The sequence below is a fragment of the Lupinus angustifolius genome, chromosome LG01 (assembly GCF_001865875.1).
Source record: "Lupinus angustifolius cultivar Tanjil chromosome LG01, LupAngTanjil_v1.0, whole genome shotgun sequence".
NCBI classification, from domain to species: domain Eukaryota; kingdom Viridiplantae; phylum Streptophyta; class Magnoliopsida; order Fabales; family Fabaceae; genus Lupinus; species Lupinus angustifolius.
This window is the reverse complement of record NC_032009.1, coordinates 19570792-19588026: the sequence shown is the minus strand read 5'-3', so window position 1 is coordinate 19588026 and position 17235 is coordinate 19570792. Positions and strand designations below refer to the sequence as shown.

The 17235-nt window shown below is 30.1% G+C and overlaps 2 protein-coding genes across 3 annotated transcripts in view; both read left to right on the top strand.

Moving 5' to 3' along the window:
* LOC109358895 (membrane protein of ER body-like protein) overlaps nt 1965–17235 on the top strand; it is a 34437-nt gene continuing 19166 nt past the window's right edge. The window contains exons 1-3 of the mRNA XM_019603422.1: nt 1965–2086; nt 15017–15325; nt 16177–16332. Coding sequence (XP_019458967.1) covers nt 1975–2086; nt 15017–15325; nt 16177–16332 — 577 coding nt within the window. The 5' untranslated portion in view covers nt 1965–1974. The remainder of the gene's footprint in view (nt 2087–15016; nt 15326–16176; nt 16333–17235) is intronic.
* Nucleotides 8261–9587, top strand: LOC109351816 (membrane protein of ER body 1-like). Of its 2 annotated transcripts, none has more exons than XM_019593457.1 (3): nt 8261–8364; nt 8817–8878; nt 9043–9587. In XM_019593457.1, the coding sequence occupies exons 1-3, from the start codon at nt 8268–8270 to the stop codon at nt 9517–9519; spliced, it is 636 nt and encodes a 211-aa protein (XP_019449002.1). In that variant the 5' UTR covers nt 8261–8267; the 3' UTR covers nt 9520–9587. The 2 variants fall into 2 exon arrangements, with proteins under 2 accessions (XP_019449002.1, XP_019448992.1); XM_019593447.1 differs by having other exon boundaries at nt 9031–9587.

Below are 17235 nucleotides of genomic sequence, written 5' to 3'. Positions count from 1 at the left end.
AATATTAATGTTAAAATCACAAAATTAAAATATATTTAATCAAATAAATTATATGCTTCATGATTGCTCTCTGCATAATTTCATATTTTGAAATCATTGAATCATCAACTCGTTGTCAATGTTATTGAACATTTCTTGCCTAATATAAGTCATTAGATAATCATTCATCAGTGCATATCTCATTATATTACAAAATCAAATTTTCACAATCTTGATTTTGAAAGACTCTTTCTATAGTTGATGTGACAACAAGTAAAATCATTGTTAAATTCAAAATAAATAAATTAATGTGTAAACAATATATCTTCTACTTTCAACCCAATTTATCTAAAAGATTATTTATTGCTTTCATTCAACATTACTACATCAATGATGTAAGTCTTAAGTTGATTACCAAGTATCACAAAATCAATTGAACAAAAATCACGTATAAAAGAAGTTTGTAAATTTAATTAGTTCTGCCATATAAAAACTAGAAAATAATTTGCGATTCAACTCAAATAAAACATAGAAAGAAACAACTCAATATTAATTTGTGTTGGAGAAACAAATATAATGTTCCATATTTATAATGATATAAAATAATTCAACGTAATAATTTGCTTTACACAAAAATGTTATGTTGTTTTAAAAAAAATAAAATTTGAACTTATTGAGTTATAGATGGTATACATACTTTTTTTTCTGAAAAAATAAGGGAAATCTAGGTTTCATTGTGTGCATTTGCACATTCTAGGATGCATGTAGCACCGTTCCTGACCATTAGTTACCATTATATAATTACTGAGAAAAACTTGTCTTTAAAAATCTCTATAACAATTTTAGTATACTCAATTCCGAAAATCCGAGTTCTATTAGGAATCTAACATTTGATTGACTCTAGTCGTTAATCTAATCGTTCATGTACCAAAATCAGTATGAAGTGGTTTGACTTGGCAGATTTAAGTAAAAAAATGGTTACTCGGCCGAGTGTTAAACTGACAAGTTAATTAATCAAATTTTGTTCTACATCATTTTGAGTGAAAATTAATGTTTATTTATTTATTTATAGTTATATTTTTCATTGTTATAGTTATGATTATCATTTGTTAATTTAAATTGTAACTAAGATTTAGTTAAATGTTTAAGTTTTGAATTTATTTGTACATTTTTATTGTGATTAAAGCAAAAACATATATTGTTTGTTCATAGTTTCGATTTATTTGTGAGAATTTGTTGCTGTAAAACCTTCTTTAACACTAATTGTTCAATTACGTACTTGTGTGATAATAGTATTTTAAATATATAATATAATTAAATAATGTTAATTAATATTATAATTTGTTTTTGAATTTAATATAAACTGGCCAAATAATACAATTAATTATCCATTTTGTCCGACAAACAATTCATTGGTTCAATATCCTAGGAGTGAGTAGATAATTCATCTGACTTTAATCATACAGCTCTATAATTAATATAATTGCATCAATCCACATCTACCTATTATATTTTTTTTTGATTTCTCACATATATCATCACACTAGAGGCAATCATGTCTAAGCCGGGAATATCCACATGTATGTGGGGCTAACTCTCCAAACAATCATTTTTTTCCATCCACAAGACTCAAACTCAACACCTTACTTAAAGAGAATTAAACATGTACCACTTGAACCACCGCCCGTTATTCACATCCAACTACTATGCTAACATGCATTCACACACTTAGTTTTCAAATCCAATTCTATTTTAATTGTTCTATTCCTAGAATATGGGGCGCTTATATTAAATTAAATTGAGCTGTTAAGATTCCAAAATCTATTATTATAGTTAATATAATCCCATCTCACGTAATCTAACTAACATGCTAACATGCATTCACACACTTATTCAAATTGTTCCATTAATTAATTGATAGAAGAAAGCTTCAAAAACCCACATTATTAATTGATTTGGTGCCATTTATAAGGTCAACTAGAAATAAGAACCTCAATGGGAAAAATGCAGTTGATAATAGATCAATGGAGTGATGAAGAGAATGAGGTTGAAGAAGTGGTTTTGCAGCGAAAGAGGGGTATCCAACGCCTCAGTGATACTATAGAAGGTAACCAAATATATATCTAGGAATAGCATTTAGAATTTTATTAGACCCCAAAAATATCATATAGTTTCTCTTTATTGTTATTCAACATGCATTATATATACACAAACATCTAATACCTACTAATGTCCAATTATTTTTATTTACTTTTAGAAGGTAAAAAAAATTATTAGCATGATGAACTTTTGTGAATCAGTTTTCACTAATGGTCCATAATTGAAAGGGCAGTCACAACTCACAATATTATTGTTACTAAAATCTCTATAATTACATTGGAACATAATTGTGAAAGTGTTGCATTTTCTCACAATTTAAAATGGTAATAAAAGTAATATAATATAACAACAATCATAATTTAAAGTCATTTGATCTAATTTTTAAAACATGTTTTTTTACAGAAAAAAAAAGTTTGCACGTCAAAAAGGTGCTGTTTATTGATATGTGACCTACTACGAGTTTAACTTTCCTGTTGCATGCCCTAAATTCTGATTTATCAGCAGACATTTGAATAATTTACATGTGACCTACTATGATTTGTAGAGTGACATTTTGGTCATAAAAATTTCTACTTGTAGAAAGATTAAAGATGTAGCTAAATACCAACAAGGCGTTGATCTAGTGATGTAAGGTTCTATTGGATCTCCTCCAAAGTTGATGATTTGATTTTAGGGAGTGATACTTATTGGGAGAGGCAACCACGAATCCCAAACGGATTAGTTCCTTGCCTAAAAAAATCAAGGATATCCTTGGTAGTATCAAAAAGAATGTAGCCGAACTCATGAGCTCTATCTTGTTATTGACTATATGCTAATGAATTCTATTGCTTTCATAGGTGGAGGCCTTCAACAAGAAACAATTGATGTGAATCATGAAAGTATCCTCCAAAGTGGGAATGACATAATTTTACCTCCATCTGATTCTCCTTCAATTTCTGAGGATCCTATTTCTTTGAAAATTGTGAAAAGTGAAAATGGAAGAGTTGGCATAATTAAAGAAAATGATGAAGAAAGAAAAGAATTATATATGGAAAGGGTATTTGAAATACCTCCAAGATATTTATTCTTCTGTCCTAATTGTCGCACTAATATCCGAAATGCTTACATTCAACATCGAGAATGGGAACCAGCTATTACTAAAGCAATCATGTGCCCTAATTGCTTCGTTTTCGTTATTCCATTATTAGGTACATAATTTAGTATTATCTTTAGATTGTTTGATCTATGCTATGAAACATGACTTGGACATTATTGAATTCTTGTTTGTTTTTTTAAGAGAAAGTTGTTTTTTTATCGGCAATTGTTAGTATATTAGTATTTTGTTGTAGGTGAGACTTCACCCTCAACCTCCTTCACCCTACCTACCATCAATGGTGGGACTCGAACACACAACCTCCTGCACTCCATTCCTTACGACCACCTTATGAATTATACATAGAGTATCCCCACAAGATTCAGAATCTAATATGTGTAGCATATAAATGTTCATTGAAAAGTTTGTAGATATCTTCAATATTTTGCAAAGTGGAATGGAATGATTTTGTACATTTGTTTGTTGTTGATGAAAACACAGCACCTATTCCTTTTGGAGTGCCAGCTTTGGTTGAAGAAGTTGCAAGTAATAAAGCATTGGAAATTGTGAAAAGCATTGTCTATGGAGGTTTGACTGAATTATTAGCAAGTCTTATTGTTGTGGTATCAGCAATCGGTACTAACGCTACCATATGTATGATTTTTATTTTATTCACATTTCATCTTTTGTTTATTATTATTTTAATGCCAACATTAAAATTTTGAGAAAAATGTAGTAAAAGTTTCATACACTATAACTCATTATTCATCATTCATTTTTATCATCACAATCCTTTAAAAAAATATTAATGAATGATGGATAATGTACAGTGAGTGTGTAAATCTTTACATCAACAATGCATAAATATTATACTCTAAATTTTATTTTATATTATTTTTTCACCATTAAAGGACACTTAAATTTGACAAAAATATGTATAAACTGATAATGTAAAAGTTTTATACATTGTTAGTCCATCATTTATCATTCATTTTTAATCATCATCAACTCTTTAAAAAAGTAATATAAATAAATGATGAATCATATACTAATTACATATAATTTTTTACACTGATAATATATAATGATGAATCATATACTAACTACATATAATTTTTTACACTAACAATATATAAATATTATATTCTTTAAATTTGTGGAGGGAGAACTATAGATATTATTAATGGAAGTATTAGGAATACTCATAGCTTACAAAGATTCTGTTACTGATTTAAGCAAGAAAACTTACCACATGTTAAATAACTAATCTAACATCAAGATCTAACCTTAAAAATAATAGCATTGAATTTCAACAAAACCAAACTTTTAGAAAAGAGAATCTGTCAGTCACACACATGGTCATGTAAATAATAATCTTTGAATAGGTAATACATAATATGTGGGTAATGAGTGATTAGAAATATGTCTCTAGAGTAGTTTAACAGCATACACCATTTACAATATTAATATCACAAAGGGTTTTAAGAGAAAAAGGAATTGATGCATAAAATTGAAAATTAATGTTACAACTTTTTACTAACAGTTTCATCATTTGACAGTGAGCATTATTGGACTAGCTTTGCAAACCTAATAGGTGGACTTTTCATCTTTGTTCATAATGTGAGTTATATGTTCAAAATATTGATTTTCTCCACTTCTTTTATATTTTTAATTAGTACAAAAATTTATATACAATTAGAGCATTATCGACCATTCATTTGTATTACTTTTATTTAAGAGTCAAATGATAATTAAATAAAAGTAATATTTTTCATTATTTGCAGCTACAAGAACTAAAAGCTAAAGAACCTAAAAAAGCTGAGAATCAAACAGAAGCACCCGTGGATAGATACATGGAGTTATTAGGGCATAGGAAGAATTTCTATGTTCATGCTTTTATTGCAATATTATCATTTATTGTTTTTGGATTAGTGCCACCATTGGTATATGGTTTCTCATTCAGTGAGAATGGTGACAAGGATTTCAAGAATCTTGGAGCAGTTGTAGTTGCTTCTCTACTATTTATCACAATGCTTTCCATTGCCAAAGCTTATACCAAGAAATCAAACACTTTTGTGGAATACTTCAAAACAGTGATTTACGATGTCAGCAATGGTGCTGTGAGCTCAGTGCTTTCTTACTTCCAACTCACTAGTAGTAAGTAAACCTGTGATGGAGTATAATGTTGCTTTAACTCCAAGCATTTTCCATAATGTAAAATATTTACCATTCATGATTGCAGAATGATTTACTTATAAATACTCATTTTATACTTTCGTGTTTTTTAATCTTATCGGTTTATTCCTTTGAAAAACTCAAAATAGTGCTAAAAAGTTCAAAAATTTTGGGTTAAATTAATCATGTTTTGGCATATTTTATAACACGTGATATATACTAATTTGACTCACATCTAAAATTTTTTGGAACCATTTTAAGTTTTTCAATTTTTGAAGAAACTTATATATTTAAAAAAACATGATAATAAAATGAGTATTTACTCTACTTATTATTTTGTATTAATAACAACATCTACCCTATCTATTATGGAGAGGATCATGTTCCTACATTTATATATATATATATATTTATATTCATGTTTGACTAATATTCCATGTCTTTTCTTGTGCAAATGAAATCATTTTAATCAGTGTTGTCCGAGTCACAAGGTTGCAATAAAATTCATGAGTCAGAACCTGATCAATCCGTGGAAGTGAGTCAATCTGGAGCGAAAGATACCACAAAATCAGCGGTTAACATTGCAGATGATTCAGGAGCACAGAAAGTAGCAATTGAAACCAATGACAATGGTATGTTTACTCCTTATCGCTTAAATGTGTAGGAACAATCTTTCTTCGAAGAGTCAAAACTGATTTCCTTTTTGCTGACTTTAACTTGGTTTTAAATTGTGTTTGCGGTCGCAATTGTAATAACGGTTGTTGTTACTGTGAATATAGTCATTGTGGACATTGCGATGCAGATTGCGACCATTGCAGTATTAATTATTTTGTGATTCAAAACTATTTTTGAATTTGATATGGCCCGCTGCGGTTGTGTTGCGGTCCAATGCAGCCATATCATTGTGATTCAAAATTGCGGTGTGATGTGGTTGCATTGCGATCCGATGTGGCCGCATCATTGTGATTCATAATTGAGGTATAATGCGGTTGCGGTATTCACCGCAACTGCAATATAAATCACTGACTTCAGTATTATCTATTGAGATCTACTAATGTTCTATATAGGGCTCTTTAATCACGTCATACAACCACAATATTGTGGTTGCACCATACAGTAATTGTGATTTGACATAGAATCAAAATGATGTGATCATATTCTATTGGAATATCTTCATCCATGAGTTATAACATTCTTCTATGAGCTAAGTGAAAGAAGCATATAGATGGGCTTGACACCACATCTTGACTCAAAACCTTAATGCATTAGGTCTATGGGTCCATCCACTTTTGTCCAATATAAGACTTCTTCATTCACACTTAGAATACCCAATATATTAGACCGCAACACAAGTACATCAGGCTGTATCAAACCACATTGCAATAACTGCAACCATGATCCCAATTGCAACCACGGTTTAAAACACTGGATAAGATAAACCACAAACTATTCCTATTTAACTTGATCTTCAGGTATCGGAAGCATTGATGGGAATAATGTGACATCACAAGACCCAAAAGGTCGAGTTGCACCAAGGAAGAAACACTTTTGGGGTGATTGGGGAGTTGTAGGTGGGGCTAATGAAGCCTCTGTACCCAAACAACAAGAAACTGATTCCTCATCAAAAGATAGTGATTGGAGAGTTATCATGGCTGCAAACAATAAACAGCCAGAGATTACTTTGGAGGTTAAAGTTGATGGAGAATACACAGGTAATTAAGTATATATAGGTCCATTCATATGTCTGTATATATCTTTCATATTTTGTTAAGTAGCATGAATTTTGTGGAGGAATGATTCTAATATATATTTGATTAAAAAAGTTGAATATAATGCAATGGAATGATTTTGTAGATTTGTTGGGTGGGCCAGGTGAAGAACCAGTTATTGATGAAAACACAGCACTTATTCCTTCTAATGTGACATCTGTTGCCAGTGTTGATGCCTCTATATGTATGACTTGAATTTTACTTACATATCATCCTTCTTTAATATTATTTTATTTACATCACATGCACACATTAAATTTCATCTTAGATTATTTTTGCACTATTAAAGGACATTTAAATTTATTTTTGATAACCAAAGATAATATTAATGGAAATATTAAGGGTACACAATACTTATAAAGAGTCATATAAAGAGTCAGTCAATCACTAATTACCATCTATTAATAAAGAATAAAAGTTCATGAGCTCTATCTTACTATTTACTATGCTAATGAATTTTATTGGTTCATATAGGTGGAGGCCTTAAACAAGAAATAATTGATGTGAATCTTGAAAATATCCTCCAAAGTGGGAATGGTTATGGCATAATTTTACCTGTATCTAATTCTCCTATTCCTGAGGATCCTACTTCTTTGAACATTGACAGATTGAGATGCTCATCATGCTTCAGTTTCCTTATTCCATCAGGTACAGTTAATATTATCTCTTTAGATTGTTTGATCTATGCTATGAAATGATCTATACTATGAAACATGACTTGGACAGTGAATTCTTGTTTTTTTTGGAACAGGAACTTGGTTGTTTCCTGGGTTGGTAACGGATGCTGATGGAGTTTTAAATCAACAAGGTAATGTATTGATTGAAAAGTTGATACAATCATATATGCATTGCTTGATTTTAAAGTGAGCAAATGTATATTCAACATTATATTATTGCATCACAAGAATCTACTCATGGGTTGCAACAAGAATTCAACTAAGTGTGGTGTAGTTTTCATGATGAATTATATGTATAGAATCCACCACAATTTTCAGAATCTAAAATGTTTAGTATATAAATGTTCATTCAAAACTCAAAAGTTTGAATACATCTTCCATATTTTGCAAGATTGTGGTTAATATGTGCTCCTACTTTTTGAGATAGAAAATGTGTTACCATTTATTCCTTCTGAAGTACCAGCTGTGATTCAAGAAGTTGCAAGAAATAAGAAAATGGAAATTGTGAAAAGCATTGTATATGGTGGATTGACTGAATCATTAGCAAGTCTTACTGTTTTCACATCTGCTGCAAGTGCTGATGCTACCATATGTATGATTTCAATTTTATTTAATTTACATATCACCTTTCTTTAATATTATTTTATTTACATCACATGCACACATTAAATTTCATCTTACATAATTATTTTTGCACATGACATTTAAATTTATGATCAATAACCAATGATATATAATATTAGTGGAAGTATGCAAAAGAATTAATCCAATGTCTAGATCTAACCTAAAAAATAATAGCATTGCATTTCAACCAAACCTGCAAGCTTTCTTATTACACACATAGGCATGTAAATAACATGTGAATAGGGAATACATAAAATGTGATTAATGAGTGATTAGAAAGATGTATCTAGAGTAGTTTACCATCATACACAATTAACAGTATTAATATTACCAAGGGTTTTAAGAAGACAGAGAATTGATGCATAAAATTAAAATTAATCATATATACAACTTTTTACTAACAGTTTCATCATTTGGCAGTGAGCATTGTTGCACTGGTTTTGGCAAATCTGATCAGTGGACTTTTCATCTTTGTTCATGATGTGAGTTATATGTTTAAAATATTGATTTCTGGTTTCTTTTATTTTTATTTTTTTATTATTATTCTCAAGAATGATATTGTCATCTCAATTGTAGTTTTATTTTTCACATTGTAACAATAATACTAAATAAAAATAATATTCTTTTTATTTAGTATTATTTGCAGCTAGGAGAACTAAAAGGTGAGGAACCTAAAAGAGCTGAGAATAAAAAAGAAGCTTCTGTGGATCGATATAATGAGTTATTAGGGCAGAGGAAGAATCTCTATCTTCATGCTTTTATTACAATAATATCATTTATTGTTTTTGGATTAGTGCCACCAGCGGTTTATGGCTTCTCATTCCATGAGAATGGTGACAAAGATTTCAAGAAGTTGATAGCAGTTGTAGTTGCTTCTCTACTATGCATCACATTGCTTTCCATTGCCAAAGCTTATACCCAGAAATCAAATACTTTTGTGGCATACTTCAAAACAGTGATTTACTATGTTAGTAGTGGTGCTGTGTGCTTAGTGCTTTCTTACTTAGCTGGTGATCTTGTGAAGAAACTTCTTGAAAAGGTTTCATGGTTAGAACCATCATCAAATTTTGGCTTGCATGTTCAAGGAATGAGTGTGCAAAAAACTGAATGGAGTTCATACTAATGAAGATAACAGAAGTTGTTTAGAACATTGTTTGAGTTCTTTTCTTTTTCATGTTGATGTTTACTTTTCTCCTTTTGATTTAATTTTTGTTTTTTTAAGCAACATTTTTAATGTTTACTGTTACAATTATATGGAGATTAAAAATTGAAGGAGAGTTGAGTAAACTATTATATTACTTTTATTTGAAATGTGAACACCCATAGTACAAGATGGTTGTAAGTCTTAAATAGAGAAAGCTACATAAAATTAAAGAATTCGAAAAATTAATTTCTATCACAATCATGAGATACTCCTTGATTTGATGGAGCTTTCTTATAAACTAAATTGGTTTCAATTTACTTACATTGAGAATCTTTAACCCATAACTACTCTCTACTATTTCGGGTACCACTTTAGTATAGATGATTGGGGCACATGAGTGAGAAATCACTTCAGAAGCTAGCCAAATACCATCTTTCATGTATAAAATGTTACAATTTAAATTCATGTACTAATTATCTTAATGATAAACAATAGAAAGTCAGTTTTCAGAGGTCATACAATGCCTCATGGACAAATGAGGTATTTGAACTGATGCATTTAGATGTTTACGCACCATATGAAAGATTCCTTGGAGGAGTCTATTACTTTGTCATATTCATTGATAATCACACAAGAAGAGTATGTATATACTTGTTGAAAATCAAATATCAAGTACTATTCAAAGAGTTCTATGCGCTAGAAGAAGCTAAAGTGTCTGAAAGCAGACAATAATGGAATGTATTGTTGTCCTTTTGAAGCTTAGTGCAAGGCTTATGGTACCAGTATGGGGAATACACCATAAAAAACTCCTCAACTAAATGAAGTAGCTGAGAGGATGAATTACACAATTGAAGAAAATATAAAATACATGTTGCAAGATATCAATCTCCCCAATTCTTTGAGGGTGATGCACTAAGGAGTGCATTAGATCTCATAAAATTGACTCCTTCAAGACCATTGGACGGAAAGATTCCAAAGAAACTATGGTACAAGAAGAAAGTATCATTCAACCACCTGAAAACATTTGGTAGTAGATCATTCGTTCACATTCCAAAAGATGAGAGAAAGAAGTTGGATGCTAATACCAATGAGTGCATATACATTGAGTTCCCAAAAGATGAATTTGGATATAGACTGTGAATTTGATAATCAAGAAAGATATGAGAAATATAGATATTGTATTCTTTGAGGAACAAATGATCAAAGATATTCATAAGAAAAATTCTTAAGTATGCATTGATTCAGAGAGAGATATTCCTTATCAAACACATCCTAATCATCAGATACATCGTGATCATCAAAAAATCCAATTTGGTAACTCACATACAATCACTTGATCTCCCCTTTCACATATCCCTCGTTTCATTTCTCTCAATAAAAGATACAGCTTTTGGACTATTGAAGATGAGGGGGATTTTTGCTAGTATTGTGCTAACGGATAGACATCTGTTGTCCCAAAACAATGTACCATTCTATGTGCTGTTGATTGTAATTGATCAGAAAATTGATTAATTATTAAAATTTTAATTTAAATATATTTTTTAATCAATCATAATTACTGACACATGAAGTGATATTAATTATGGGACAGTAGATGAACTCGCTGTGCTAACTAAGTGCATGGCAAAATTTCTTCTCGGTGGCCATCTAAACCTTCTCTAAACTCATCACTTCAATAAAATCTCTCTATCTCCTCCCTTTGCATTACCATGGCTTCTTCTTCTTCTAGTACCTTGAACTCTTCTACAAACTCTTATAACAACTTCATGGTATTCTATTATTTTGATGACTTTAATGACTCATTATGTAATGCCCTTGAAGCTGGTTCTTTGTTTGTTATTTATAAGGATTCTGATGTGCATATTCTTCTCATTGAAAGCTATACAAATATCCTACCCTAGTCTTAAGTTGCTAAAGGATGATGAAAATGGACAAGAATTTGCTCTCCCAAACATGTCCCAAAGTCTGTTCCAAACCAATCACAATATATCACGTCAGTGAAATTTTTTAAATATTCATGATTTTGTCTATTTTTGTTTCATTATGATTGATTTAGGACAGACTTTGGGACATGCTTAAGGACAGCTGATCTCATCCTATGAAAATTAAGTCCATAGACTAGAACCCTATGACATAGAGTGGACAATGATAGTAATTGAAAGGCACTCATCCATAGTGGCAAATTTTTTCTTTTAGCGGTTATGATTACATGTTATTTCTATCAAAAAATAAAAATTATTCAAAAAAAATTCATCCTTATATTCTGGTACTGGTTTCTCTAGTACCGAAAAGGAGTTAAACTCGTAGAGTTTATAGTAGGCTCTGGTTGCTAGAGTGTAGTTACTGTTATAACAAATAATGGATGGCCTGTTCTTTTATGGATATCACTATAGATGAAGGTAGTATTTTAAGAGGTTGATGTGATGTTATGTTTTTATTCTCCACCTTAATTAATTATGATTGAAAAAATGTTTAATTTTATATATTTATATCTAATTATTCTTATTACATTAAATATTTTAAACTAAATTTATGAGATTTGAATAGTCTAGTGAACTTTTTGTATCGTCTCTTCTTTTCTACTTCAAGAGCAGAAGTCGATCTACGTCAGTGTTATCTCTTTGTTATTAATTCCACTTTTTTAAGTGGATTATTTCTAGATATATACTTTAAAAATAAAAATATTTTAATAAGGATTCACTAGCGAGGTTACGACACGTGTCGTATCTACGATAGAGAGGTTGCAATCATTAGTACTGCCTCTATTATTTATTAAAGCAATCAATATTGTCTCTTCATCTATTAACCATCCTTCAATCATATTAAATAATTTCTAAAACTTTAATCAAATCAAACCAATCAAGTCAAACATTCATTCATTCATATAATAAGTCCAAAGTCAAAAAGCATAATTCACACATTTATTCATCTAGTCATCCATTGATACACACAGTCAAAAAATCAAAAGGCAAAGAAAATTAAAAAAATTCATGAATTGAACATTCATCTAGTCATTTATACATACAAGAATGATATATCATCATGCAACTCATCTACTTTGGCATATATTAATAAAAAATAAAAATAAGTTATTCAAAGATACGCACATTGTCATAATATATTATATTTCATACATTACCATTTGGGTTACTTTATCTTGTTATTTTAATATAAAAATATACAATATAAGATAAAGTTGTTACTCTAAAGACTCATGTCTCGTCGAACTACATTATTTTGTTACTTTTATCTATAGAAAAATGAAACAAGGTTGCTCCTTTAAAGGCTCAATGCCTCGTCCGACCATTTTATTTTGTTACTTTTATCTGTATGAGATAAGGTTGCTTCTCTAAAGGCTCAATGTCTCATTGAACCACTTTATCTTGTTACTTTTATTTAAAAAATATAATACAAGATAAGATTACTCTTCTAAACGCTCAATACCTCATTAGACGACTTTATTTTGTTACTTTTATAGATAAAAATGAGATAAGGTTGATCCTTTAAAGGTTTAATGTCTCGTCGGACCACTTTATTTTTATTATTTCTATTTAGAAAATATATAATAAGATAAGGTTGCCCCTCTCATGACTAAATGTCTCTCAGCCAACTTTATCTTGTTACTTTCATAAAAATATAACAATAACAATGAGATAAAGTTACTCCTCTAAAGACTTGATGTCTCTTGGTACTACTTTACCTTGGTTACTTTTATTCATAAAAATTTACAAGATAAAGTTGTTTATCTAAAGATTTAATACTTTATCTGACTCCCGAACTTAAATCATTTCTTTGAATCCTTACAATTGAATACTTTATCTGACTCCTGAACTCCGCATCTTAACCATCACTCATAGGCAAATTCAATGGTTTAGATCTACTCACTAAATCAAATCATTGAGTTTCCCTATAATTAATGACTATGATGTGAAATAAATTTTAAAACTTATATTACTTTTTTTTAGCAGCAATAAGAGAATTAATATAGAGATAAAGAAAAATTAGGAAAACAAGTAATACTCCTATCCACTAAATCCCTACAAATAGTACGGAAGAATACCATTTGAAGGGTTTCTCATCCAAGCAACTAGAGAAAAAGAAAAGAAAGGGAAACATGCATTGATAAGACTCCAAGAATGTAGCAAAATAAGCTCCATCATCTCATCAAGGTGAAAATGCTTGTTCTCAAAAATACATTTGTTCCTGGTATGCCAAAGAGTCCAAATTGTGACAAACCAAAGAGCCATCCACAAATAGATTTTCTTGTTGTCCATCCGTAACAAAAATGCATGAATTGACAAATGAGTTTTTACTTCATTATGAATAATAGAGATAAGTCCAAAGTAACAATTTGTTCCTAGTATGCCAAAGAGTCCAAATTGTGACAAACCAAAGAGCCATCCACAAATAGATTTTCTTGTTGTCCATCCGTAACAAAGATGCATGAATTGACAAATGAGTTTTTACTTCATTATGAATAATAGAGATAAGTCCAAAGTAAGAATAGAGTCTTTGCAATTACTGATCTGAGTTAATTAGTGCTCTATAATTAATATAATGCCCATCCACATCTAACTACCATCATGCATTCAACTACTTAATCATTCAAGGACAATAAATTGATTGTATTATATTTTCAAATCCAATTCTATTTTTATTGTTCAATTCCTGGAATATGGGGCGTATAGAATATAGATTTAATTAAACTGAGCTGTCAAAATTTGAAAATATATTATAATAATTAATTAATATAATGGCATCTTACGTCTAACTAACATGCTAACATGCATTCACACACTTAGTCAAATTGTTCCATTATTTCATAGAAAAAAACTTAGAGAAACTAAGCCATTGTTCATTCTTCAAAAACCCACATTATTAATTGATTTGGTGCCATTTATATAAGTTCATATGGAAACTGGGATTATCAACTATTTTAAGTAAGGTGGTGAAAGTGAGAAATAAGAACATCAAAGGGAAAATGGAGGTTATAGTAGATCAATGGAATCATGCAGAGAATGAGGTTGAAGAACTGGTTTTGCAACGAAAGGGGGGTATCCAAAGCTGCAGTCATACTATAGATACAGACGTAGAAGGTAACTATATATATATATATATGTGTGAACATTATAGTTTCTCTTCGACACAATAATGGGTTATATTAGTGATTCAAATTGCGGAAAACATCACGTGATGCGACCACAATATTGCAATTGTGGTAACCGTCGCAATCGCATCAGATCACAATTATGGTGTGACATCGAATCATAATAATGCAGCTACGTCGAGCTATAACGTAACTGCAATGGACCATATTTAGACCGTATTAGGCCGCAATACAATCATAGTTCGTAGCCACAATTTAAAACACCGAGTTACATAGCGGTTGGAGATGTAGCTAAATTCATGAACTCCATCTTACTGTTGACTTTTTGATAGATTAATGACTATGCTAATAAATTTTATTGGTTCATAGGTGTAGGCCTTAAACAAGAAATAAACATAATTTTACCTGCTTCTGATTCTCCAGTTGTTGAGGATTATACTTCTTTGAACATTGTGAGAAGTGAAATTGAAAGAGTTGGCATAATTGAAGAAAATGATGATGAAAGACAAGAAGGATATATGGAAAGGGTATTTGATATAGCTCCAACACATGCATTCTACTGTCCTAATTGTAACTCTTGTATCAGAAAGGTTTACATTCAACGTGAAGAATGGGAACAAGCTCTTACTGAGACAATTAGATGCCCATCATGCTTCAGTTTTGTTATTCCATTTTTAGGTACATCATTTATAGTATTATTATATATCTTTAGATTGTTTGATGTTTGATCTATGCTATGAAACATGACTTGGACATTATTGAATTCTTGTTTGGTTTTTGAAGAGGAAGTTGTTTGTTCCCTGGGTTGGTAAGGGATCTTGATGGAGTTTTAAATCAACAAGGTAATGTATTGATTGAAAACTTGATACAATCATATATGCATTGCTTGGTAGGAATGGACGGAAAGAGATTGTGAGTTCGATTCTCACTCATAGTAAATTTAAAAAATAGAAAGAAAAAAAAGTTATAAGTTGGCCTGATGATTAGGATAAAAGACTTGTAGGATTAGATTATGACCAGAGAGCCTCCAACTATCAGAGAGTTCTATTGTTTATGAGGTATTGGATGAATCGAGAGTTAGAAGTAAGATACTACCTCTTGAAACAAAACTTTAAAACATTAGTTTCATGAACTTTTTCTCTTTCACTTCTCCCATCATATCCAATGTGCGACTTCTTACTTGAATAAACATAACAATTTTTAAGTGAAGAATGACGAGAGTTTGAGTTTTACCTAGAACAAATACTAAAATTGCATGACCGATTCTTACCTAGAACAAATACTAAAATTGCATGACCGATTCAACTCATCGGTTGTAAGCAATAATAACAACAATTCATCTAAGTGTAGTTTTGTTTTCATGATGAATTATATATAGATAACCCACCACAAGATTCAGAATCTAATATGTTTAGCATATAAACGTTCATTCAAAAGTTTGTATATATCTTCCATATTTTGCAAACTAGAATGAATTTTGTGCAATGAAATGATTTTGTTCATTTGTTTGGTTATTGATGAAAACACAGCACCTATTCCTTCTGGAGTGCAATCTTTATTGGATCAAGAAGTAGCAAGTGATAATGCATTGGAAATTCTGAAAAGCATTGTTTATGGTGGTTTGACTCAATCATTAACAAGTCTTATTCTTGTCACATCTGCATCAAGTGCTGATGCTACCATATGTATGACTTTAATTTTATTCACATTTTCATCTTTACTTAATATTATTTTAATGCCCATGTTAAATTTCATCTTACATTATTTTTACACCATTAAACATCATTTAAATTTATGTTCCATAACAAAAGGTATTATTAATGAAATATTAGTGCTAGTAGACACGTAAAGATATGCATGAAAAATTACCATATGTTAAAGAATTAATCCAATATCAATATCTAACTTTACAAATGATAGCATTGCATTTCAACCAAACATGCAGGCTTTCTTATTACACACATAGGCATGTAAATAATCTTTGAATAGGTAATACATAAAATGTGATTAATGAGTGATTAGAAAAATGTATCTAGAGTAGTTTACCATCATACACCTTTAACAAAATTAATATTACAAAGGGTTTTAAGAGGATAAGGAATTGATGCATAAACTTGAAAGTTAATGTTACAACTTTTTTACTAACAGTTTCACCATTTGTCAGTGGGCATTGTTGGACTAGCTTTGGCAAACCTGATCGGTGGACTTTTCATATTTGTTACTAATGTGAGTTTTTTTTTATCGGCAATTACTAGTATGTTAGTTTTTTTATTGGTAGACTTTACGACCATCCTCTTTACCATCAGATCACCTTATATGAGTTATATGTTTAAAATATTGGTCTTCTGTAGTTTTTTTTTTTTTTTTACTTTTGAATTAGTAGGTTTTAAATTATATCTATAAGTCTCTGAAATGACATAAATTACAATATTTTTTTTTGTAATTATGATAATTGTTGGTTTTAGAAGATAACAGAACTAATAGTTAACATAGGGGGAGGTTGTCTTAGATGAAAAGAACAACTATTTGATTAATCTTGGAAGAAAAATTTAAAGGGTTGAAGGACCTACAATTTTATATATAGTCCA